At 35.8% G+C, this 24,999-nt stretch overlaps 1 protein-coding gene across 1 annotated transcript in view; it reads left to right on the top strand.

The window, feature by feature from the left end:
* LOC107739135 (cAMP-specific 3',5'-cyclic phosphodiesterase 4B-like) overlaps positions 1 to 24,999 on the top strand; it is a 148,951-nt gene that overhangs the window by 97,957 nt on the left and 25,995 nt on the right. Inside the window, exons 3-6 of the mRNA XM_016551150.1 lie at positions 11,808 to 12,002; positions 13,100 to 13,136; positions 13,235 to 13,305; positions 14,803 to 14,852. Of these exons, the coding sequence (XP_016406636.1) occupies positions 11,808 to 12,002; positions 13,100 to 13,136; positions 13,235 to 13,305; positions 14,803 to 14,852 (353 nt within the window). The remainder of the gene's footprint in view (positions 1 to 11,807; positions 12,003 to 13,099; positions 13,137 to 13,234; positions 13,306 to 14,802; positions 14,853 to 24,999) is intronic.

Raw genomic sequence — 24,999 nt, 5'->3', positions numbered from 1 at the left:
ATGCAATGATTCAGTGATTTTCAATTTAAGACATTTAAGAGAAATATTTAGTAAATGGTTCTCTATCATCTTATGTATTTTTTCAAGGTAGTTCTATCGATTAGTGCTCACCCAGATTTAGTTCAGAATTGACAGTTTATTCATGTTTACAGTGAGAGGAAATTAGTGAGTCTAATCCTGTCAATAACAGATTTGGAGAAATTTGGCACTTGCTCAATGAGAGTTGATAAAAATAATAATCGCCAAAACTCCATCAGTTAATGCTTTGTCAAGTAAAAAGCTGAAACAAATCCATAATGAAGGCGTTTTAATTTTTAAACCGTTGCTTCTGGCCAAAATACAAGTCTATAATCCATAATAATAACACTTCCTCAAGTAAAAATGTCCATTCATAGTTGTCGTCTCACATCAAAATTGATGTGAGACGACAACAGAACTGTTTTGGCTGTCTTCACTTGTAAATGTTGATCTGTGCATAATTCAGATGAGACAACATTTTTCAATGGAGAAAGCAATATTATGAACAGTGGACTCGTATGTTAGCCAGAAGCAACAAATGCAGCTTTTCGCTTTATAAGACATTAATTAATGGACTGAAGTCGTGTGGATTATTGTGATGCTTCAATCAGCTTTTTGAACTTCTGACGGCACCCATTCACTGCAGAGAATCCATTAGTGAGTAAATTTCTCCAAATATGTTCAGATGAAGAAACAAACTAATCTATATCTTGAGTGGCCTGAGGGTGAGTAAATATTAAGCAAATTTTCAATTGTGAGTCAATCATGCATTTAACTATAAATCTGAGATATTTTGGGCACAAGAATCAAAAGCAACCATATATCCCAAATACTGTTTTATATCGGTCAGAATGATTCCCAGTCAGTGTCACTCTTCGTATTTGGAGAGATTAGACTATTAATTTAGGTCATAAATTTATTAAGTCTGTGCATCACTAATGAATCATTTGACATCTTACACAGATATCACATTGAGACTCACAAATTCAGTTTATCAGAATGCATTTAACTTACCAACTTTGACGTAATATGATGTAGGTTTTTAAGGTCAATGAATTAATGTATAATTTTGTAACAGTACAGAATTACTGTTACAAATATATAACTATACTGCATATAGAAAGAGTAAAAAAAATAAATTTTCCATAAATAAACTTTAAATCCAAATATTTTTGACACCCTAATTCATGTTTTCTGTTCCACCGTTCCTGTAGACTACTTGAGGTGAAGTTATAATCAAGGATAATTTGTAATCAGTTTACTTGAGCGCTTCAGAGTCAATCACCAATCAACCCCAGACACCGTCAGAGAAATGACATTAGAACTGAGAGCTGCTGTGCTGCTGTCCTCTCTTTGTCTCCTGTCTGTCAGTGCTACTCAGGTATCAGGGTGTCAGTTATGGAGGTTAGTTGTAAGTACCGGCTCAAAGCAACCTAGAAGGTGAAGTCTGCTTAGTGATTCTGGACTGTTCTGATTCTCCTCAACCTGCTTGTAGCAATAGACGGTTAGTCAGCTTTCTACTGCTGTTCATGCTGCCAGAGATGAGTGTCTTAGTGGGGTAGTTCAAACAAAAATTAACATTGTCAACATTTACTCATTCTCAAGTTGTTCTAAACCTGTTTGAGTTTCTTCCTTCTGTTTAACACAACAGAAAACACTTTCAAGAATGTTGGTAACCAAACAGTTGACGGTAAGACGAGAGAAAAAAAGCAACAGAAGTCAATGGCTACCGTCAACTGTTTTGTTACCAACATTCTTTAAATTGTTTTCTTTTGTGTTCAGCTGAAGAATGAAACTCTTACAGTTTTAGAACAAGTGAAGGGTCAGTAAATAGTACATTTTCATCTTTGGGTGAACTATGCCTTTAAGATCAGCACTACACCAAATTACATCTGTTAGATTAAATACAGTATGTTATTTAGTAATAATCAATTGTCAATTAACTTAATGATCAATTACATAATTCGCAATACATCAAAATAAGTGCACAAGCATACACTTCACACTTTATACTGTTATGGTTAATGTGTGAGAAATGTGTAAAGTGGGATTTTTTTATATATATATATTTGAAGATGTAAAAACTATAAATGTTAATATTATGCTCTTGATATGATCTTAATTTTGGTTAAACATTTGAAAGACTTTGACTTAAAGCAGATGGTTTTGGTATTTTCTTGTGTACCAAGTGATGAGAAAATGGCATAATTCATTGTAAATATTATTTGTAAACATATATAATTTACAAAGAATTATGCCATTTTCTATTTATATATGTTTGTCATTCTACAGTTACTTGCAATGTTTGTTACATGGTTTAGTAAGTTAAATTTAAAAGAAAGTTTTTATTTATTTATTTAATATTTAGATTAATTTAATGTAAAATACTGTAATAAGGGGCAGTATTGGGTCAAAATATTTTAAGAGTATTGCAGAAGTCATCCTTTTATTGTTAGTTGAAGTTTGATCTGTTAATTCATTAATATTACTTAGTTGCTTATAATCTCTTCTTAATAAAGTTATACTAGCTCAAATTATCATAAAAGACTCAGCAGGCAAGGTTTTAATTAAATTTCAGTTAAGTCTTACTTGAGGCTTGATTTTCTTTATTTGTAAAATGTTGCCATCTAGTGGGCAGCACAGTTTTATCAGCATTAGTAGTACTAGCATTCTAGGTTTCTGTGCACTACAAACCCTTGAGCCCTTAACAGCCATGTCCTTTTGGATGGTTTTAATTAAACAGTCTTCATTAAAATCATTAAACTGATGACATTAAATAAGAAAGTATATTAAATAAATGATTTAATTGCAGGTGTAATCATGGCTCCTGAGGATAGTTTAGTGAGTGAAGTGTATGAAGTCAAAAATATGACCTATTAGGTTCTTACACGTTTAAATTAGACACATTTTGATGAATGATGTTTAATTGTTTCATTTCGACAGGCAGTTTTGTGACATTCTTTCACACTGAGTCAACTCTGAATTCACACTAGCCTGTTTGACTCAGTCTTTCTTTCCCTATTCTCATCAGCTGTACGGCAGACAGATCTTCCCATGCACTGCCATTGTCTCCTCTGCTCCTCTGCTCAGCTCAGATTTCACTCTTATAAATTGTTTTGTCTTCTGTCAAAGTCTACTCTGTTTAGCTTCACAGCTTCATTTCCTCTCAGCAGAGCTCATGGTCGAGTAAGCAACTTAGCATTGCACACTACGACGACAGATCTGTGATCTTTAAAGGAATTTTATATGATGACTAAAGATCACAAGAGATTTTCAGTGAACTCTTTAATCCACCCAGCACGTCATCACGTCATCACACATCAAACAACAATGACTTGTAAAGTAGGAAAGACTTGTAAGGGGGAATGATTGGAATGTTTTGTAATCCTATAATGCAAAACAGACTTCTTCTCATTGATGGTAATAATGTTTCCTGGAGTGGATTTCTTTTTTCTGTTACAGAACTTAATGTGCTGCATGTTCCACATGCTCATAAAAAAAAACAACAACAACAACAACTGTATATTTGTACAGTTATATTTGCATAGTGTTGTTTCAATTGTATCTTTATTTTCAGTTAAAATAAAATAAAGCAGCGGTCCGTCATTCTATACTTGATGCTCTATTCACTTGCATTTATATGCATGCGAGGTAAAAACAAAACCGGAAACACAAGCTCATGCAGTTTTGTCTTCTGTATACCAAAGTTCAGATTTGATAACCTCTGACCCGTGAATTCACAAAGACATTTGGCCAATAGAGGTTCTAAGTGTCACAGACTGATCTCTTGGCAAAAATCAAACAACACACACACTAAAAAAAACGGCATGTTTTGCTGTCCTACAGGTCTGATGTCAGTTTGTTTCAGCTTAAGAAACTTCAATCAATCAATACATACATACATACATACATACATACATAAATGAAAATAATAAATTTAAAAAACAAAAATAAATAAATTAAACTTTAACTCTGTCAACTTTAACTCTGTCTGAAGTTCATTAACTCTGTTAGCTGTCTGTCAAACCATTATGCAAACAGGCATATAGTACAGAAAACATACTATATAATAAATAAAATTCTGATGTAATTAGCTGATAATTATTTTAATATTTTTGAATAAAATCTAAAATCAGTAGTTTTAGTCAATTTAGGCATCACAACATTATAATGTACAGTACAAAAAAATATTATTCATTTGAGTTTTTGTAAATAATTGCATTTAACAGTATTATTAGTATTATTAAACGTATTAAGATTTTTACAAATTAACTTTAAGTGGGCAAAGGTAATTAAAATGTAAAAAAAAAGAGGACATGAATATGCCATTATCGACATACCAATATGTACCAATATATCATAGTTTTTTTTTGTTTTGTTTTTTTTTACTTATTAATGTCTGTTTCTCTGTAGTTTATGCATTAGCAATAATTGTTAGTAATTTAATCAGGTCAATACATACAAATTGCAGTGACGTAACTCTCAATGCTCACACATAGTTTTGGATGTACTTTGTGGTAAGTTCCTTGTCATTATAGCTCATAAGTCTCACCACAGTTTGTCACTGAAATAGACAGTGTTTCATTTCAGAAGTCGCAAAGAACCCAAACCATTTTTACACTTCTTCAAAAGTATTCCTACCATGATTTGAGGCATTCAGAAAGCAATAAAACAGATTAATAACCCCTCTGGACTGTTGTATGTTCTTTATAAAATCAGAATACATGTGTTTTTTATTTTTTTTGTCTACAAATGCCATTTAGGAATGAAACTTCTCATGTGTTCAGACATTCCGACTCCTTGTTGAGAGCTCCGCCCCGGGTTTCATGTGCGGCCGTGTTCTCTCTCAGAGAGCTGAGTTGAGTGGTAACGAAGTGGCTGTGCCGTGAAGTTGAGCTCTGTGGGAGGGCACTAAGTGTTAGGGGAGTCATGCAGGGGAGACGCTACTAGAGCGCGCTGAACAGCACAGCGGTGTGTCTCAGGGCCATGCTCCGCAGGTCACCCTGCCACAGAGGCAGGGTTCACTTTGACTTCAGTGAGGAGGTGGTGAAGAGGCTGCATACCTCTACCTTAAGGTTAGAACTAACCTCCTCTTTTTCCTCTCTCTGTTATGTCTCAGACTCTGTCTGGTTCACATGCTTTCACACACTCTCTCTTCCTATCTATTTTTTTTCTTCTGCTGGCTTATGTATGCAATTGCTGCAGCTACACATCCAAAGTACTACTTTAAATATGGGCCACTACTTGTCCATCTCTCAGCCTGTCTACGTCATGAATTTCTGTCCCTTTCTTCAGGACCCTTTGTCACACAGCGATCAGATGTCATCTCCTTTGCCGTATCTTTTCTCCTGAACCAGATCTTCATCTATAGTGTCACTTTCTGTACTTTTTCTTATTCTCCCCCCTTTTTCTGGGCTTATTTTTGAGTTCATTGTGATGAATTGTTGTTACTCAAGCAGTTTGTGAATGTGTTTGTGAGTAAACTGAGCTCTGTGTTTATATAAGAGTCAAATTGTTCACAGCTGTTGTACATTTTCCATCAGGTTATTGTGTGTATGCACTGGATCGCATGTTATAACGCGCTCTGTGTGCTCGTGATATCAATTGATACATTCACCTCTACTGTAATTTCAAACCTGAGACCTGTTCTTGCTTTACTTTGTTTAGGTAAACATCACCACAGCTTTAGCTCAATTCTGAACTAAAATAAACTTCCCGAATGATAACATTTTGCCCTAATTGGACGGAAGATTGGTTTTAAGTACCCTCTCATGAGATGTTTGGAAATGGGTTTTGCATAGAAGTCACTATTTTATTTTATTTTATTTTATTATTTTCAATTCAGTGTTAATTTATTATAATTGAGATACTACTATGCTGTTATACTATTATTATAATATACTATTACAGTTTTTATTAATATTCTGAACTCTTTTTTATTTTTATATTTTCCATTTTCATTTTAGTTAAGGTTTCAGTAATTTTTTGTGTGCTTTTGTCATTTTGTTTTTAAATTATTATTTCAGTTTTAATTTGATTTATTTTAGTACATCAAGTTAAACTAAATTAAAATAAGACGTGGCCTTGGCAACTATATATATATATATATATATATATATAATTTTTTATTTTACTTTAGTTAATTAGTTAATATTTCAAGTAATACACTTTTAAATGGTCTTATTTTTTTTTGTTTGTTAACTATAATAACCTTGATTCAGTCATTCCCTGGTCTGGCATTCATGTATGTATGTATGTATGTATGTATGTATGTAAACGTTCAGTGTTCAAACTTTTAATCAGTTCTGCTACTTGTTACATGTTTCAGTATTTCCGTGTGTATGAGTGCACTGTTTCTTCAGTTATGAATATATCTTTGTGTCAATCTGTAATGCATGATTATATACACTCTAATTGTCAAACAAATGAATCAATGAGTTTGTGAACATCTGTGTTTACACACAGCCTTGCTCTGACGTCCGGGCAGGGTGTGTAAAGGTCTCCTATGACTCCAAATGCCAACAAAGATAATCTCCACGTTTGGTGGATTTGTGCTAATAGGCAGAAATGTGTGGCTTGAAACTGAGCTTTGTGAGATACTTTTACCTTTTAAGTGTTCAGTACAAAGATTTTGAACTGAACACTTAAAATATACTTATGCATAATATACAAAACATGTTACCGTACAAAATTATTTATAAATGATCTGACATTTAAAAATGACTTTGTTTGGTTTAAACTTGTATATTCTGGTTAAGTCATATTAAATAGTGTTTAGTTTAATAAAAAAAAAAAAGACAAACATTGTTGTAATGTATTTACTATGTCATACCTTTAGTGTTACAGTATGTCTGTGTGGTTAATGATCTGAACATACTGTACAGGTTAGAAAAAAACAAATATAAAGTTGACATTGGGACCAGGGATTTAAACAAGGCACCAGCGATTACTCCAGGGGGTGTTTCTACTGCGATTAGTCTACTAAAGTTGGCACAAACAAACATTCTCTTGCATACCAACTGATTTCTTCAAAACAACCACGTCATCTTAAATGATCCCCAGAGTTGGGCATCTGATTTTTCCGAAATATGTCATGGAAAAACAGCATTCTGCATTTTTCAGTCTAATAGAAAGCCATTTAAAGCAGGGTCCACAGCCTTGAATATTCTCACAGACCGGCTCATATGAACTTCCCTCCTCTGTCTCTGAGTTTCTGATGCCAGAGTAGAATCCAGTGCAACTTGCCTTAGAAGTCCCGTTCTTCCCCACAAACATGTGAGCAAATCCAGCATTACAAAAGATATATGATGTCTGATAATGTAGTAATAGAATTGCTCATATGTTACAGTGAAGTCCACTTTGTAATTTTGTCAAACAGTTCCACTAACAGACAGAGGAACTGAAAATGTATGTGAGGCAGAGAGAGACCTTTATGATTTGAAAAAAAAAAAACATTATAATGTCTCATTGTGTAAAGATGGACCATTGTTAGAGTGGTGGCAATAACACTTAAAGCAAAGTAGACAAGTAGAGGATGTCTTTTGGAGCTGCCCTACGTAAACTATTGTTGTGTTGTATGTGCTACCAGACTGTGACTCAACAGCAGTCACAGGATAATTAGATGCTTACTGGAAACAACATCCTCTCCTTTTTGTTTCATGGTGAGAATATAAACACTAAACATCTTTATTCTATTTAATCGCTGAAAAACATTTTCATTAGCTTAAATACATGTGATATTCTGTCTCTGTGCAATTATTACAAATCAAAACAAGTGAGGCAATCATGGAAAAATGTCAGATCTTAACTTTAAAACAAGAGGATCTTTGATGAAAATGGTCAACTTTGATGTCAAGTATTATTGAGCTTGAAATTGTTGATGATAACCATTCATGTCACAATAAATATTTTGCCTGTTCATTGAGCAGTGTTGTTATAGTTGACTAAAACTAAAACTATTAAAAATATTTATTTCAGTAATCGAAATAAAGCTGCAATAAAATATAAATATTTATTTAAATAACTCTAAATTATACTAAAAATACAAATGTTTTCCTGGCAACTAACTGAAATAAATATAAGTTGAAGTACTAAAATTACTAATACTAAAACTGAAATAAAAATAAATTAAAACTTAAATTAAAGAGAGAGAAAAAACAAAAGCTCGTAACAAAATAAAAAAAAAAAAACGTAAATTGAAATTAAAGTATAAATTGCAACTATAAAATAAAAGTATATAAATAATATAATACTAATGTAATAGTATATAAATAATACTAAAATAACACTGCCATAGAGCGATAATGGAGAAGTTTTGCAGTATTTTGTGACCTTTAGTCTGTCTTTTTGATTGTTCTTTAAGACAGTCTATATGCTTGTGTACTCCTAAACATCGACAGAATTAGCATTTAGCAGATATTTAGCTCTGACTTAAAAGTTACAGTGTAGTATTTCTCTTCTTGGAAACAAATCAAATATATTTATGACTCATCCTGCACTGTCGATTTTTGTCCAATCAGATGCTCTCTAGAATGAGAATATCCCTCCCCCGGAGCCTACCAAGAAGTAGCAAATCGTGGTTCATGGTTGTGATGCAAATAAAGTTTGTTGGGCTATTTAAATAAAAAAATGTTGAAAATGCCTAAACTTCACATCATAAATCATCACATCATAGAAAGCTGCACTCATCAGTGGATTTCATGGGGTCTTTAAGTTGTGAGATGTCAACTTGGCCAAGTTGTGCTTAACTTGTTTTACTTAACTTATGATTGTTAATTTCCTGTTAATGTAAAGCTACTATCACCGTTTACATGAACTCTGTGATTATAATGTCATGGGAATCAGAGATACTGGTTACAGCTGAGGTCAGAGGTATCGTTTCCTGGTAGCTTTTTTTCAGTCTTGACCTCTCCAGGGAGCTCAAATGACCTCAAAAGTGTATTCTGCTTTAGACACGACAGCTACTTTATGAAGCTGCCTGTCAGACTAACATTGAAAATTTGTTACAAAGAATTTCCATTTAAAGGATACTGTTAAAAAAAAGTGCAGTAAGAAATGCCACTCTGTGAATCATTTTCACAGTGAAAAAAACCACAACTGCCAGTCAGTCAGTTTCCGTGCAAGTGTTTGTCTGGCTTTGCATCATCTGATTAGATTCTTTTGTTCAGCATTTGATGTTGAGTCAATGGCGGTTTTTACTTTATATCATAAAGCCTTCTATATAGTGGAATAAATGATCAAGCAGGCTGAATGTACTGTATATCATAGGGAGAGAAATCACCAAAATGTAAACCTATTTATTAAAACCGAGTATTTGTAAGCAGTGTTGTTTACTAACTTGTCACACCCTTCCTGGATGTTCACACTTAAGCAGTGTAGCATAAGCATTATAGAACTAAGTTATGTTATAACTATTTTATAATAAGGGGTGTTATTAAAGAAAATAATCAATGTAGTAACCCAGAAATCACTTTAGTTTCTGTATAGAGCCGCAGCAGCAGAAATGTTGCTGCTTCACTTATATGTTGCTGGTGCATGCAGAGAGAAACAAGCATTGCGGACAAATCAGAAAATCTCTTGTGGTTTTCCTTTTTCGTAGTGCAGTATCTCACTCCTCATATCTGACTGATGATCTCATTTATCAAATAAGCAGTTTGGTTTATGCTTTTCAGTTGTATTGTACTTTTGTGCAACAATAACAACAATATTGATAAAAAAAACTATTTAAGTAGCATCTGAGGAAACTCAAGCATACTCCATAATGCATGACAAGAAACAACTGAAACAAGAAGAACAAATACCAAAATGGGACAAGCTACACTGCAAACAGGAAAACATAGACAAAAGAAGACACATACGGTGGCCGAGAGAGCTCAACACACTGCAAATGAAAAAACACATGCAAATAGAAAAAAACACCTGCAAATTAAGAAAACATCTTCATCAATTTGACAACACACGCGCTGCAAATACTCACAACACAACCAAATACAGATACGCGCTGCAAATTCTCACAACACAACCAAATGCAGAAACGCGCTGCATATACAGAAACGCACAAGTATACAGACCACAACAAGCAGGGTTCTACATTCTACATGTGCAAACTGTTTTTGTTTGTGTTGTGAGAATTTGCAGCGTGTTTCTGTATTTGGTTGTGTTGTGAGAATTTGCAGCGCATTTCTGTATTTGCAGCGCGTTTCTTTATTTGTTCGTGTTGTGAGAATTTGCAGCGTGTGTCTGTTGTCTAATTGATGAAGATGTTTTCTTAATTTGCAGGTTTTTTTTCATTTGCAGCGCGTTGAGCTCTCTCGGCCACTGTAAACACAAGATAGAAACATTTGCAAGAAAATGAGGGATGAATTGATTGTAATCACAAGACAGAGGCAGAATACATAAACACTTCAATAGGACCAAGTAAACAGATGCTTTTATAATTGAGTTTTGAAGATGAAATTTCACAGAGATGCCAAGGTCAGGGAATTCCGGTATCTAGAGGCTGTGGCGCTTTGTCGATTTATTGTCCAAGGAGGACAATCTGAACTTCTTAAATGACATACCTAGAGTATAAAACAGTTGTACAGGCTGTTATTTAAATGTTATTTCCCAACAATTATCCATACATTCAGATCCCATTTGTATTAAAACCTGGGTTAACATTCTTATTTACATATTTGAGGTGTCAGTGTCATTGACTGATTAAACACAGCACACAACCTGTTTATATAACGACTTGTTTCGCTCTTGCACAGCACTTGCACTTATTCCTGACTACAATCGAATTTGTCCTGAATACATTTTCTCAGACCATGACTGCAAGAAATGTGCTTACCCCTTTTTAAAAAACCAAGTGTGAAACATTCCTTTGCTGGGTTTAAAAAGGCGATAAACTGGGGTTAAATGCAGTGTGAAAAGCACAAATGCTGTTGATGGTTGTTGTGAATGGCCGGCTAACAGGAAAAGGGGGCACAATAGGAGGATGTTGATTCAGTGTTAGCTGTTGGTTGTCAGACGCCGGACCTCCGCGTGGATCAGGCCATTCAGCAACATCTCAATAACTCTCATTATCATTAGACAGATATTCTAATAGCATTATCAAATTCATGTATGTATGTGTGGTGTAGTAAATTTCCATTGGTTAACAGCAGCAAAACAAGGAACTGGTTTTCAATGGTTCTCCTATTCCCTAGTTTACTTCAAATGTTTTTTTTTACTTTGAGACTCTCCAGTGTTTGGAGTAACCGTGAAAGTTCACCAAACCTCTGGCGCTCTGAGTGTAAAGACCATCGCTGCTTCCTCTGAAATCGCAAGCACATCTGAACTGAAAACAAGCGTCTTTCGAAACTGTTTATTTGACTTGAATGTAATGTGTTTCCCCTGCTTCTCTTCTTTTTGATGTGGGCTGAGACCATTTCCACTATGTTTCCTTATGGTTTGGAAAGATGAGACGTGCTTCCACCCCAAGTGCTGGGAATCTTTGAGACTTTCCAGAGCTCTCCGGTCCCAGAGGACAGCTTGCGTATTTCTCCTGAAATTTTCATTAAGCCATATATAATTTTGAATCTTGAGGATTGCCAAGGTGGATCAGTATTGACTTGTTTTAGGTCTTAGTCATCAGTAAGAGAAAAGTGTGTTAAGTAATAGAACACATGTCAGAGAATAGAACACATAATAGAGATGTCATTTGTGTATGTTAAAATGACAGCATTCCAAGACCATTAAACAGATGTATGTGTTCTTACCTAAATTTTAATGTATTTTTTTTTCTGTTTGTTTTTGTGCCATTGCAGTTTTGATGTGGAAAATGGCCCGTCTGCAAGCTGTAGTCCTTTGGACCCCCAGGCCTCACCAGGTTCTGGTCTGGTTCTGCACACAAACTTTCCCGGCCACAATCAGCGGCGAGAGTCCTTCCTCTACCGCTCAGACAGCGACTATGACCTCTCACCAAAGTCAATGTCTCGAAATTCTTCTATCGCCTCAGAACTGTGAGTAAAGTTGGGTTTTTTTTGTCGTTGTTGTTGCTGTTGCTTTAAATGTGTTAAGAGCTACCTTTTATGTATTGAACCTGTTGAAAACAACATCTTAAACCAGCCTTAAATGGCTTGCGTGTCTTGCCTTCCAAACTGAACTGGTTTGCAGGTCCCTAGAGAGGTTATATCAGCCAAGACCAGCAAACATTCATAGGTTGGTTTAAGCTTTTTTAAGGAAACAACTGCGTAAACCTGAACACTTTTTTCCTGCACATTGCATCTGTTAAGGAAGGATATAGTCAGTTCAGTTACTTTACTTTTGTACTTTTTCAAAGAGTAATTACTGAATCATCTTCACTAATGAGTCAAGTTACTAGGAAGACACTTTAATTTATTTGTCACCACAACTAAATCATCCAGCATCTGGTAATCTGAGGACTTTGAAGTGGTTTAATATGCCTCTTTTTTCATCAACACTAGTATTTCTGTTTCCAAACATTTCTGCGGGGTAAAGGTGGAGGCGGGGCTGATTAGTGGAGTTGATTTATGCGCTGCTGCTCACGGCAGTGAAATTTGCATGCCAGAACGTATCTCAATCAAGGCCTTATTTCCCAAGCCTTCTGGCTGGAATTATATAAGAATGCATTTTCCAGAGCGTTAGATGCCAAATATCTGTTGAACCCTGAGGAATGTGCTGGATTGTTCTTGGAAACCCATTTTTTGGTGCCATTTATGGCCCTGATAGTGAAAGGAACCTCATCTGACAATTGAGTCTGATGAGTGAAATATTACTGATTGAAACTACAGATATTTACCATGAAAAAATGCAAGACGGGAATTTAGCGAGACAGAATAAGAGTTTGCTAGGCCAATCAATAGCTATTTGGTTGTTGGTTGGTTGATGTCAGCTGGAAAAGGAAAGTCATTTCAGAAAAAGAGCCAGTCTTCTTTTCTGGATTAAAATTAACCAATGAATCGTTCACAATAAGACCAAGGACATCCATTTAAAAAAATAGGCTCAGTTGTGTTTTCATGTTGACTTTAAATGATAGTGTTTGCTTTGTTTGAGTGTCGACCTCTCAAGATGTTAATGTATTCTCACTTGATTACAGGCATGGGGATGACTTGATAGTCACACCTTTTGCTCAGGTAAACACATCAGTGTAATGTTTCTTTAAGGATTGCGTTTCAAATGGACGTGTGCTTGGTTTAACTCACAGTTTTATGTTATTTCTGTCTTTTTCTAGGTTCTAGCAAGCCTTCGAAGTGTCCGAAACAACTTTACTGTCTTGACCAACGTTCAGTGCACATCTAATAAGTGAGTATTATTGTAAACAGAATCTTTATCCAAATAGTCTTAATCCAATAGTCCATTCAAATACACTAAATTCAAACGTTTTTTTGTCTCTAAAAAATAGCAGATTTTTAAATGATTGTTCTATGTTCAAAAAATAATAATGACATTTTTTCTGTTGATTGCAGAAATGTTTGCAAAAACATGTAGGCTTGTCCCACAGTTTAAAAAAAGATGCACATGCAGTAATGGACTTACAATCAGTGTCTACGGGGCAAGGCATTGTATTGTAATAAAAATTTTAAATTAAAATACTCACTGTATTAGACATTACACCACAAAACTTTATACATGTTTACATGAGACTCGTGTAATAGAATTTCTTACTAGCCTGAAGAATAAAATCACGGAAAGTTAAATCCTATTTTTTATCTCCTTTGACAATATAAAACTACCAAACCTTGTCACTTTCACATGATACATGCAATGAAACCAGAGAAGAATATGATGTAAGTTAACTATCCACAAAATACTGTTTACATGAACCAAACTCCACCAACAGGGATTACGTCAGTAGCACAGACCAAATAAAAGCTTGGAACAGTTTTCTTAATGCTGCTAAAAGTCTTAAAAGCTCAAATAGCACACTTGTATTGTATGAAGTGATTAATATAAGTTAAGCTTTATAAAATGTACATTTATAAAATAAATAGGCTTTATATAATGTAGTAATATTAGTGTTAATTTATATAAAAATATTTATAGTTATTATTATTATATTTTTTTATAAAAATTAAATATATGTAGACATTTTAATTATTTTTCTTTTTGACAGTCCACTCTGTTGTTTGTAAGAGCAACCACAAGAGGGGAGTCTTTCCAATCATTTGTTTTATGGACTCGGCCACCCATGCACACTGACATTTTACTAGAGCCATTTTCCACTTAACATGTCACCAGTTTTCAAGATCTCCACATGCCCCAAAATTCCATTTTTCCACCTGAGCAATGAGGGTAAATGGGGAAAAAGGTGTTTACTTGCTGTTATTCATGGAAGAACTATTTCGCCCTTCCAAATAACCATAAATCTACGTCAGGGCAATTATACCGCACTGTTAGAGGCTTTTGTTGGGCTCTTCACTAGTCTGTCCAAGGGCAACCCAGTTCAGATGAACTTGCAGGGAAATTCTACGGAAGTATGTGCGGAAAAGAGGACACACCCTGTGATATCATAATAATATGTCTGTATTAAAGGGCAGTGTCACATCAAATCCATGATGCACTTAAGAAAAAAAATATATTGCAAAATGCACAGGCTTGAAAAGAGCTTCTTTCATTCTTCTTTAATGTGGAAATATGCTCTGTGCTTTGGCATTATGCATCCTGTTACAGTTATAGATGACGCAAAAGAATGGCACACAGAAGTGTTTGAATTGCAGGGGTTTTCTGCTTGTGTCATAATTGTTTGTTTGTATTTATTCAGCTGCATTTTCAGTAATTCTTCAACATTTCCTCTAGCAGGAGGTCCCCTGTGTCCAACCAGCCCCCCATCACCAGAGTGTGCCTACCTGGTAAGTCCTATAACTTCACGCCTGTATAAATGTATTGAAAATAGGGTCCAATCAATCAACAATTACCCTCGCACACCTGTAGGTGATCAATAGGTGCATAGGATAAAAGACCAAAAACAGGTCAAACATCAAAACAAAAAAGAATGAATCCTGCACACTATCCCTACTTGCAAATGTATCAAAAATAGATTTATTCACAACGTTTCAGTCCTATGACCTTCATCAGTGTCGTGTATGCCTGATGAAGGTCATAGGACCGAAACGCTGTGAATAAATCTATTTTTGATACATTTGCAAGTAGGGAAAGTGTGCAGGATTTATTCCTTTTTCCTTTGAAAATGGGGTCTAAAAATCATAGACCACTAGTGAAAATCCTTATATTTGGCATTTTTCTGATTTTTTTAAATGACAAATGATACTAACAGCAAACTGATTTAAAGGAATAGTCCGCCCAAAAATGAAAATTTTAATATACCGTCAGGCCATCCAAGTTTTAGATGAGTTTGTTTCTTCATCGGAACAGATTTGGAGAAATGTAACATTACATCACTTGCTCACCAATGGATCCTCTGCAGTGAATGGGTGCCGTCAGAATGAGAGTCCAAACAGCTGATAATATAATCCACAAGAATCCAGTCCATCAAGTCGTTTGAAGTGAAAATCTGCGTGTAAGAAATAATTACATAATTTTTACATCACTTTTTTAACTTCAAACTGTTGCTATGATATAAAATACTAGTCCTCTATCCCTAATATTGCTTTTTCTTGTTTAAAAAGTTGTATCATCTGAATCAGGAAAACATTATGCACAGATCAAGCACCGTTTACAAGTGGAAACAGTCCAAAACAGTTCCAAACAAATATGTCTCTGCATTTTGATATGAGAGGACAACAGTGGATGGACTTTTTCACTGAAGGAAGTGTTATTATGAATTATGGATTGGCAATACGTTTAAAGTTAAAACGCCTTAATGATGGATTTGTTTCTTGCGAACATGCAGCTTTTCGCTTGACAAGATGTTAATTGATGGACTGGAGTCATGTGAATTGTCATTGTGATGTTTTTATTTGCTACACTACCATTCTGATGTCACCCATTCACTCCAGAGGAGATATTGGTAAGCAAGTGATTTATTGCTAAATTTCTCCAAATCTGTTTCAGCAAATTTTCTATTTTTTTTGGTGAACTATTCCTGCAAGCATGAAGTGAGTGCAGAATTTCAAATATTGACTATTCATGGTAATTCCTAACATTTCTTTTTAAATGTTCCAAAATACAAAAAAAAAAAAATGCTTTGTTTTCTGGGTTAAACATGTAAAATCCTAGATATTCAATATTTACTCTTTAGATTAAAGGCATTTCCCATGCTTTTAAAATAACAACATCTTAAAGATCATGTGTTTGTGTGTGTGCCTGTAAACATGTGTTTTGCTGTGCTGTGTTTAAGTACATTTTTAATGATAGAGAGACCTCTTGCCATGCTACGTGACTGCCCACGCCGTTGCCCTCTTGTATCCCTCATCATCAGTCATCTCTACCACAGCTTCTGCTGATTGGCCCGGCAGTGTTGAAATGTTTAGTAGACTCACATACACACGCATACAAGCACGGTGCCCATATTAGTGGCTGTTTTGTCTAGTTGCACAGAACGTATTAGACTATAGGAAAAGGCCATGGCTGCTACGTGTTGGTCTCTCACATGCATGCACACCTGCCAAATATAATAACACAATGAACAACAGGCCTACCTCAGCAGAAGGCTTTGTATAACGGGTGGGAAAATTCCTCATAGTTCACTCTCTGTCCTTGAGGATGGCTCCCAGTGTGATATCAGAGAACACGCCAGACAGAGATTTCAGAAAAACTGTAATCTATGCTAACTAAACAGAACAAGGCCATTCACTGGAGCCTCTATTATACAGCCCAAACTGTTTTCTTAGAAATGTCAAGAAAACCTTGGTCATTTCTGAAGGATAATAAGAGAGAGAGTGTTCACGTTTAGAGGAGAAATAGAAAAAAGAGTGTTCATAAAAATGCAATCTTCAGCAGGTTTTGTTTAATGAAAAGCAAGAATATTATGTAATTGACTGTATTCTTGTAACACAACCTTATGTATTAACTCAAAAGCTATGAAACAAAATTAGCTTGGACAAAAGTTTGTGTAAGAGTACTGTACACTGTAATTTTGTCTTGTTTTTCTGTAAAATATCTAAACATTCTTAAATCAGGATACCCCACTTACCCCATTGACATGTATTGTTTCTTGTTTAAGTATAGCATTGTACTGTAAAACAAATAAATAAATAAAACGAGAAAGAAAATATTTTTGCAGTGTTAAAAAAGTAATAAGATTAGTGATAAGTCCTGATCACATTTTCTCTCCCCAAATGATTCCCTTTGTCCTCTCTACTATCTGTATGAATAAAAAATGGCAAAAGCCCCAAAATAAAACATGTTTACGAACTTCAGAAAGCACTCTGGGGGACATTTGTGTCATAGAAAGAAAAATATGCTCGAAAATGTATAGAAAAGGTCAAACTGTTAGTACAAAGACTATAGATTGCTGGTATTTGACCTGTACAGTCTGGTTTGGTGGTTGTAATTAGGATGCTGCTTTCACAGTTGAAACAATATGTTTTTAGGAAAGATGGAAAAATCAAATAGAGTAGAAGAGAAGGGATATAGAATATTGTCTCTGTGTGTATCATTTATGTTCTTGTTCCAGTAGGAAAAAGTATAAAGGGGACATGAGTTCAGCTCCATGTAACACTGAGTAGATTCAGTAAAAGGCTGAAAATGCACTTGTAACATCAATAATGAACGTAAATAATCAGGCCATACTGCATTAAGTCCGGCCTACAGCAAAAGGGACCAGGTCTTCAGTGCGTAATGCGGAAGAAAAGTGGTAAGTGGCATTCTACTGAAGCTAAGAGCATGAGAAATGCAGTCAGTAGGAGTTCCTGTCAGGTGCGGTGGCTTGTGATTGACGTCAGTCAGCTTGAATGCGGCTTTGTTGACTTCCTCTTAAGACAGGTGGACTGATATTCACTTCCTGATTCTCTTCAGGCTTGATCGGTCTCTGATAAGTGCCTGCTATTATGCTGCCAGTTGAGTGAAATGTCATACATACTCACCTCATACATACTTTTTAATTATGTTGAAAATATGCATTAGTCATGCAGAATTCATGCACTTGTTTACAACATAAATGGCCCATAATTTTGGAGAGGTTTTTCATGACTCCTTAAAGTCCAATAGGATATCCAATAGGAATTATAAGCTCCTGTGGGTTAATGCAGTATAAATTATTCTGGGTCTAATCTACTTTCAATCACATTTTTGTGATGAATGATAAGAATTAAAGACTGCTGTCATTGTTTTCTTTTCAGATTAGTCCCTTTATCTCTGTTTTAAAAAAAAAGCCCTGCCATTGCAAAAGCATAGATACTTTCTCTTTTCCAAAATGTAGTGCGCTGCCTACAGAGGCAATATTTTAAGGGATCAAAATTGCTTATGATGTGGAGGTTGTTCTAAATTATGCTTCCTCCTAAAACACCTTGTTTAGCCAAATTCGAAGGCAGCACCATATGTATTTTTAACAGATAAGGCAATCCTGAAATGCATTGTAATGAGCAAAGTAAAAAAAAAAAAAACTTGATTCAATACCAGAAAGTAGTGAATAACAAAAATAACTTTTTTGGGGTTTTTTTTGCGAAAAGTGCTGTCAATATTTTTATCGTTTATCATATATTTCATCAGCTGATAAAAATTGCTCTGAAAGTGATTCCAACAATAACGTTCCATTGTGTCATTATTATTATAGCCTTGGTGTGGACTTCCCTATTCTCATAGAATTAATATGATTATTAATACTTTATAATTATTGTTATAGTTATCATCCTTGGTGTGAATGGGCCTTTAGCATAGCAACATGCTAATGCCAAACTCCATAGAAATTAATAGTGAGTCTGACTTTTTGTGGCAGAAAGTTGCTTCCTGTGTAGAAAGTTCCAAATCGCTTCTATGACTGTTAGAGGCAGTTCACACGGATCGTGTTTTATCATTTCTCTGCCCTGCTTCTATGTAAACATGAGGTAGATAGACGTGTTAGCGCTCACACCTTGCATCTTATCTTTCATCTTGTACGACACACCACAGTAAAAATGTGACATTTCGGTTAAAAGGAATTAAACTTAAAAAGGTGATCTTACGGGGGGGTTTTTTTAACTCCACTGCCCTGTGTCTCGTGTTTTTAAACACAAAAACGTGTCCTTTGAATCACCTCTTAGAAAGCAGCGAGGCAGTTGACTACATTTTGGAACAGAGAAAGTATCTATGTTTTTGCAATGACAAGGCTGTTTTTTTATTTATTTATTTATTTATTTATTTATGTTTTTAAATGCAGATAGAGAGACTAATCTGAAAGAAAACAATGACAGTAATCTCCCATTCACAATATAATCCCCCAATGCATGCAGAACTGTAGTGATGTAACCATATCCGAGACAATGAGACGGAGCCACTGACTTACTGCCTGCACCTAAACTGCCTCCTGTGTCATACAAACAGGGTCATTGGGCAGGAAGGAGAGCGCAGATTTTTCCTGTTTTTCCCATACCGCTGGAATCCTCCGGAACCCAGGAGGTGTTTTTCAGTGTGCGAGTGTTAATTCCTCACACACGCAGGTCGTGAGATGAACTTGTCTGTGGCTTAATGACCAAATGGGGAAAATAGGATGTAGACTGACAAATACCATTGTCTTCTCTTTCAACACACACTGATACGGACACACACACGCTCATAATGACTGCTGGATCAGGTGCCTGTGGTTTGTTACAGTGTATATACAATGAGCTGAGAGTTGAAAATTAATATTGTGCATTCCTTTTGTGACTATAGCATCCGCAGAATATAAACCAATGAGTTTTTCCACATTAGTTTATGTGTGTTTTAAGGGTTCGTTTGTCCATGATTTGTGGTGTATGAGGAATTTGTTGTGATGGCCAGAATTTCCGGATCTCTCTGTCTCTGGCAATGGGAATGTTTTCAGTATTTTTGTGAGCTCAGGAAAGTCACAGGTAAGACCGTGCCATTCTTCATGCTGAGGAGAGCAGACATGCTAACGACTGCAGCAGCTAATCTAGGGTTAGGACAAGATAAGGAGGAGATTTGGATCTTGAGAACTGGTCATAGATCAACATCTAGAGTATTTACAGAGAAGGCAGATTAGCCCTGGGGTTTTTTATCTTATGGCCTGTGAGAGATACGTTTCAGAGAAAAATACAGTAGCAGTGTTTGTTTGACTATAGTTTACTCTATGAGATTAAATCACGGCTGACATCTCCACACGTACATATTTCTTTACAGAAAACATCAACATTTATGATGATTGCGTCACCTCGGGCAGAGCCAGTAGAAGGGTTCATGGCACTTTGTTAGTATCATTATTGTTTCACAAACTATGAATGTATGCAAGGGAATGTATTAGGTTCCTTGTTCTCATCTTCCTTGATCTTGGTGCTCAAGGACTTTCCGATAAAACTTTTACTTGTCATAGAGCATAATTCAGGGTGTGGAAGCACACAGTGAACTTATATAGCATGCACACCTTACATGTGGCTGTAAATGTGCTTGCCTGCAAAGGTTCACATTTTATTAATAAACCACATAATTTAAAATTAAATACATTTTTTTCATTGAAACATTTACTGGTGTATTAGCATTAAAAATAATCCGATAATCTGACAAATCTAATCATCTACTCATCACGTCACTCAAAACATTTACTTTGCAACATTTACTGCAATATACATATGCATATTCAGTACTTTTGAAGATTCAGCAATACATGAATTCATGAATACCTTCAGAACTTAAACAAAGCACACGTGAAACACTTTTATGGGAACTTTTATGAAGTTTCTGAGGACTGATGAGGGAGAATGTTTCATGACACTTTTAAGATGCCATTCATTCGGGCGTTGTGCCAGCCGAATGAAACGATAAACAGGGGGTAATGCGCAAATGAACGGCTGTTTACTTATCACACGCATACAGTTATAAGGTAAGCTTACTGTTACATATGTAAAACATAAATATGTCTGTAAGATTATAGAGATGAGGAACTGTAACAACAGAATAGTGCTGTCTGCAGCACATAAGAAGCCACATGACTGACAGCTATAATGTGTTCACAGAATACCTAGAGAAGGTCAGTGCTGATAACGTTCTTATCAGCTGACTGGCCTAGTGTGGGATCGAGCTGGCTGACTTTCCCCACTTGAGTCAAAAACAAGCACTTTAAAACATCTGTGTGCTATGAAATGCCATGTTTTTAAACGTCTTTTTTATTTTTGAATGGGCAAACAGTCTACCTACGCTTCTCAATAGAAAATTATTTAATTACTCTTTACTTTACTTCAAAGTTATCTTATCTGTCATAACCTGACAAAAGTGATTCTGTTTATTTGCTTGGCCATTTTGGAATCCACGGCTTTCCCAGCAGCCAGATCCACCCAAACGGTGCCAGGAAGCTCTGGTCAAGGGCACCTTGACCAGTGTGCAATTAATTTTAATCTGAAATGATACCAGTGTGCGATTCACCCTGAAAGAGCTACCAAACAATGTTGCCGTGGAGATAATTTCCTGCCATTGCTGTATTACAGTATCTACTCCATGAGCTAGATATAGTGACACTTCCAGTCACAGCACAATTTTAGGTTCTGCATGTTTGTTTGTGCTAGACTTGCTGAGCAGTCACTCTTATGTCCAGTAACTATCCATTTCCTTTTCCCCAGGGGGAAATTCTTTCTTTTCCAATATGCTCTTTTCTGTCACTTTCAGTAATGGTTGTTCTAGGTCTATATTTAGGTTGAATTCTTCATTGAACTGTCACCATTTCAGAACCAGTTACTCATAGTTGCCCCCACATTTTCGGACTGCATTGTTACTATGAGTAATATTGTCTCTGTAAAAAAGCTAAATGTTCCTGTTTTTACAATTAAAAAAAAAAAACGTTGTTTAGCCTACTTTATTTTTATACCAGTTTTACAAATGAGGATGTCAATTTTGTCAGGTTTTACTCACTTATTATTTGTATGGTTTGTTTTAGATGATTTTGTAGTAGGTCTGCCAGTTGCTGTGCACATTGTAGTAGTGCATAATTTTATTTTATTTTTTGGGGAGTGTTATTTTTTGTGTTGTGCCTTTGTTTACAAAGTAAGTAAAAATCTAATTTACAATGCAGAATACACTATAGAACAGCAAAGCATTTCTCACAGTAGCAGTCTTTTCTCCATCTTGCTGACACTTGATGATATGACAGCTCATTTACATAGTTAGTCTTTTCATGTTTTTCCAAAAATCAACAACTCTCATTAAATACTAATGGTTTCTGGTCATTTTCAACAGGCTTCAGATGTATCCAGGGAGAAATGCCCTGGGAATGCTTTCTGGGAAATCCCTTCAAGTTCTCGCCTCAGCACTCTTGTGCGCTTAATTTATTGAATATGTGTGCAGGCAGTTCACGTGCCACACGTCCAAGCTTAACCCACAGCTTTGATCCATGATGCTTACGTCAATAGCAACCTATATATGCTGAACCTGAATCAGTTTCATTTTCTGTGTTTTTATAATAAAGTGGAAAAGATCAGAACGTGGCTCATCTAAATCTGATTTTGCGTCAGAGCTGGAGGAATGGCTTGCTTGTTTGGGCTTAATGGTTTAGATTAGGATTGACAGGGTGAAATGTGATCTCTGATCAAAAATGTTGTGGGTAGCATTCCCTCTGAAGTTATTTCCTTGGCTAATGAGTTTAGCGTTAACGGCTTTAGCTTCAACAAAACACTCAAACTCCCCATCTGGTATTATCTGGCAGGGGTGTTTTTGGAGGTTGTTTTCACTGGATATCATAATGGTGGTCTTTATAGTGGTCCACCCAAGGGAGCGACATCCTGCGTCAGTGTCATCGTCACGGCTGTTGGGGTCATGCTTCAGAATGGCACGAGAGGTAATGCCTCACATGTGAAACTGCAGGTTTAGCTTGCACACGAGTGGAAATTTTGTGAATTGAAAGGGGACTTTGGAAACTGAGCAGCCACAAATGTTTTGGCTAATTCCTCTGTTAGCTGGAGGCATGAGCTCAGATTTCCCTTCCATCTTAACAGAAATGAATGATGGTTTATGAGAGTATATTATTATTTTTTTTTTCTTCTTTGATTTGCCAACACTACATGAATAAAGTTCAGCTCACAGCTTGATGGAAGACAACAGCACGCAGGGTGTAGGAAGGTTTTTATGAGAGGTGAAGATTATGAAAAGCTCCAAACAATGAGCTTTGTATTTCCATTTGCTTGCTCATTTACCACAGGAAAGACCATAATAAGACATTTTATGATTATGACCAGGAAGAAAGACAGACTCTTCCTGTTTGTTTTGCACGGATATGCAAAAACACGCATACCTGGTTTGCTCTGTTGTTTTGCATCTCTTTATTACATAAAAAAGACGCAGGATCCATCCATTAGAATATGCGTCATTACTCATGTGTTTGTGCACGATATTTGTTTAGTTGGTGGCATGCAGTATTGCTTGACACACAATGGGGTCCAAACGTTTGAGAAAAAATTGAAGATTTGTATTTATTTTTATTAGTTTATTTAGCACGGCAGTGCATATTAATAAACATCTGTAGTCCCTGGACAGAATCTGGAATGTAATTTAAATCTTAAAATAACATTTTAAGATTTTGAGAATAAAAAAAAAGAAAGAAAGAAAATTTTTGACATAAAGTACTAAAAAAACATTAAAGATTTTGCACTATTTATAGGTCACTAATAAACTACATTTGTGCAATAAATAAATAACTAAGAAAGAAAGAAAGAAAGAAGTGTATTTGTCTTTTGGACCCAACAGTATAAATCAATGTATCTACCAAAACTTCTCGGCCATATTCATTCAAGAAGAGGAACTACATACTTTATAGTAGAAACCTCTTGAAAACAACATGGTACCTCTGGTCAAATCATTTCCATTCATCATCTAGTGTACCTCAGACTTGGGTGCCATAGCAACCGCTCTAGCAACAGCCCACCCAAACAGGCAGGGTCTGGCAATAAAGTGGGAAAACGTCAACAGAATGGAAGCCTTTGAGGCTGGAAGACCATGGGTCAGGGATATTTAAGTACACCACATCCTTACCCAGTAAGGGCCTTGTAATGTAGCTGTAGAGTCTAGAGACGTTTCTCCTGGGCCTTTGTGTACGTGGCTTGTGTGTCTATGTGACCGTATCTGCATTTGTCTTCGGTATTTGACCACTAACTGACTTGACTGATGTGTGCGAGTGTGTTTGTGTGAAATGTGTACATGTCATCACAGCCTCGACTGCCTGACTGATGTCTAGAGTGTGTGTTGATTCTGTGTGTGAAAGTGTGGAATGCCACACTCTCTTCCCAAAGCCCCTGGTCCACTGCTGGGTGCCAAACTGGCTTCAGATCCCTGCCCTGCACCATGTTTATACACACAAGACCCCTAGAGACGGCGTGACTTCATCAATAATATTTTCAAACACCTCTGGTCTCCAGCAAGGGGAGTGTTTTTTTGCACAAAGGGGATTGTTGAAGCTATCGGAGTAGACTGTAACACGCAAAGTGCGTCATGCATGTCTACATTATGTATTGATGCACCATTTTGCCCATCTGATATCCTGACAGATGGCATTTATAATATATTTTTTTATTTGGTTGTTAACAGCAGCTGGATTCACTCTGAACTGTTATAAGTCACCCCACATGGTTCCACTGTGTAATAATTATGAATGATAAGACAGGTGTTTTCAAATGCCTATATAAATGTTATATATGCTACACCATTGACGTCACCTTGGATTGTTCAGATGCTCGTACTGAAGGACTAACGTGGGTCTGTTGAGATACGGGGCTCCAAAACTCTTTTGCTGATATATTACAATGGCAGCACAAACCCTTTTTCTCTCCAAGGAATATTACATAACTCAACGTTCTCTATCAATTTACGTAACTCACAGTTCTCTATCAGTTTTTTTATCTAATCAAATCTGTTATACTTTTATAGAAACTTAAAGGGGTCCTATTATGCTTTTTCACTTTTTTAATTTTAGTCAGTGTGTAG

Source organism: Sinocyclocheilus rhinocerous, unplaced genomic scaffold (genome assembly GCF_001515625.1).
Source record: "Sinocyclocheilus rhinocerous isolate Xijiao unplaced genomic scaffold, SAMN03320098_v1.1 scaffold1182, whole genome shotgun sequence".
NCBI classification, from domain to species: Eukaryota; Metazoa; Chordata; class Actinopteri; order Cypriniformes; family Cyprinidae; genus Sinocyclocheilus; species Sinocyclocheilus rhinocerous.
This window is presented reverse-complemented; position numbering and strand designations above follow the sequence as displayed.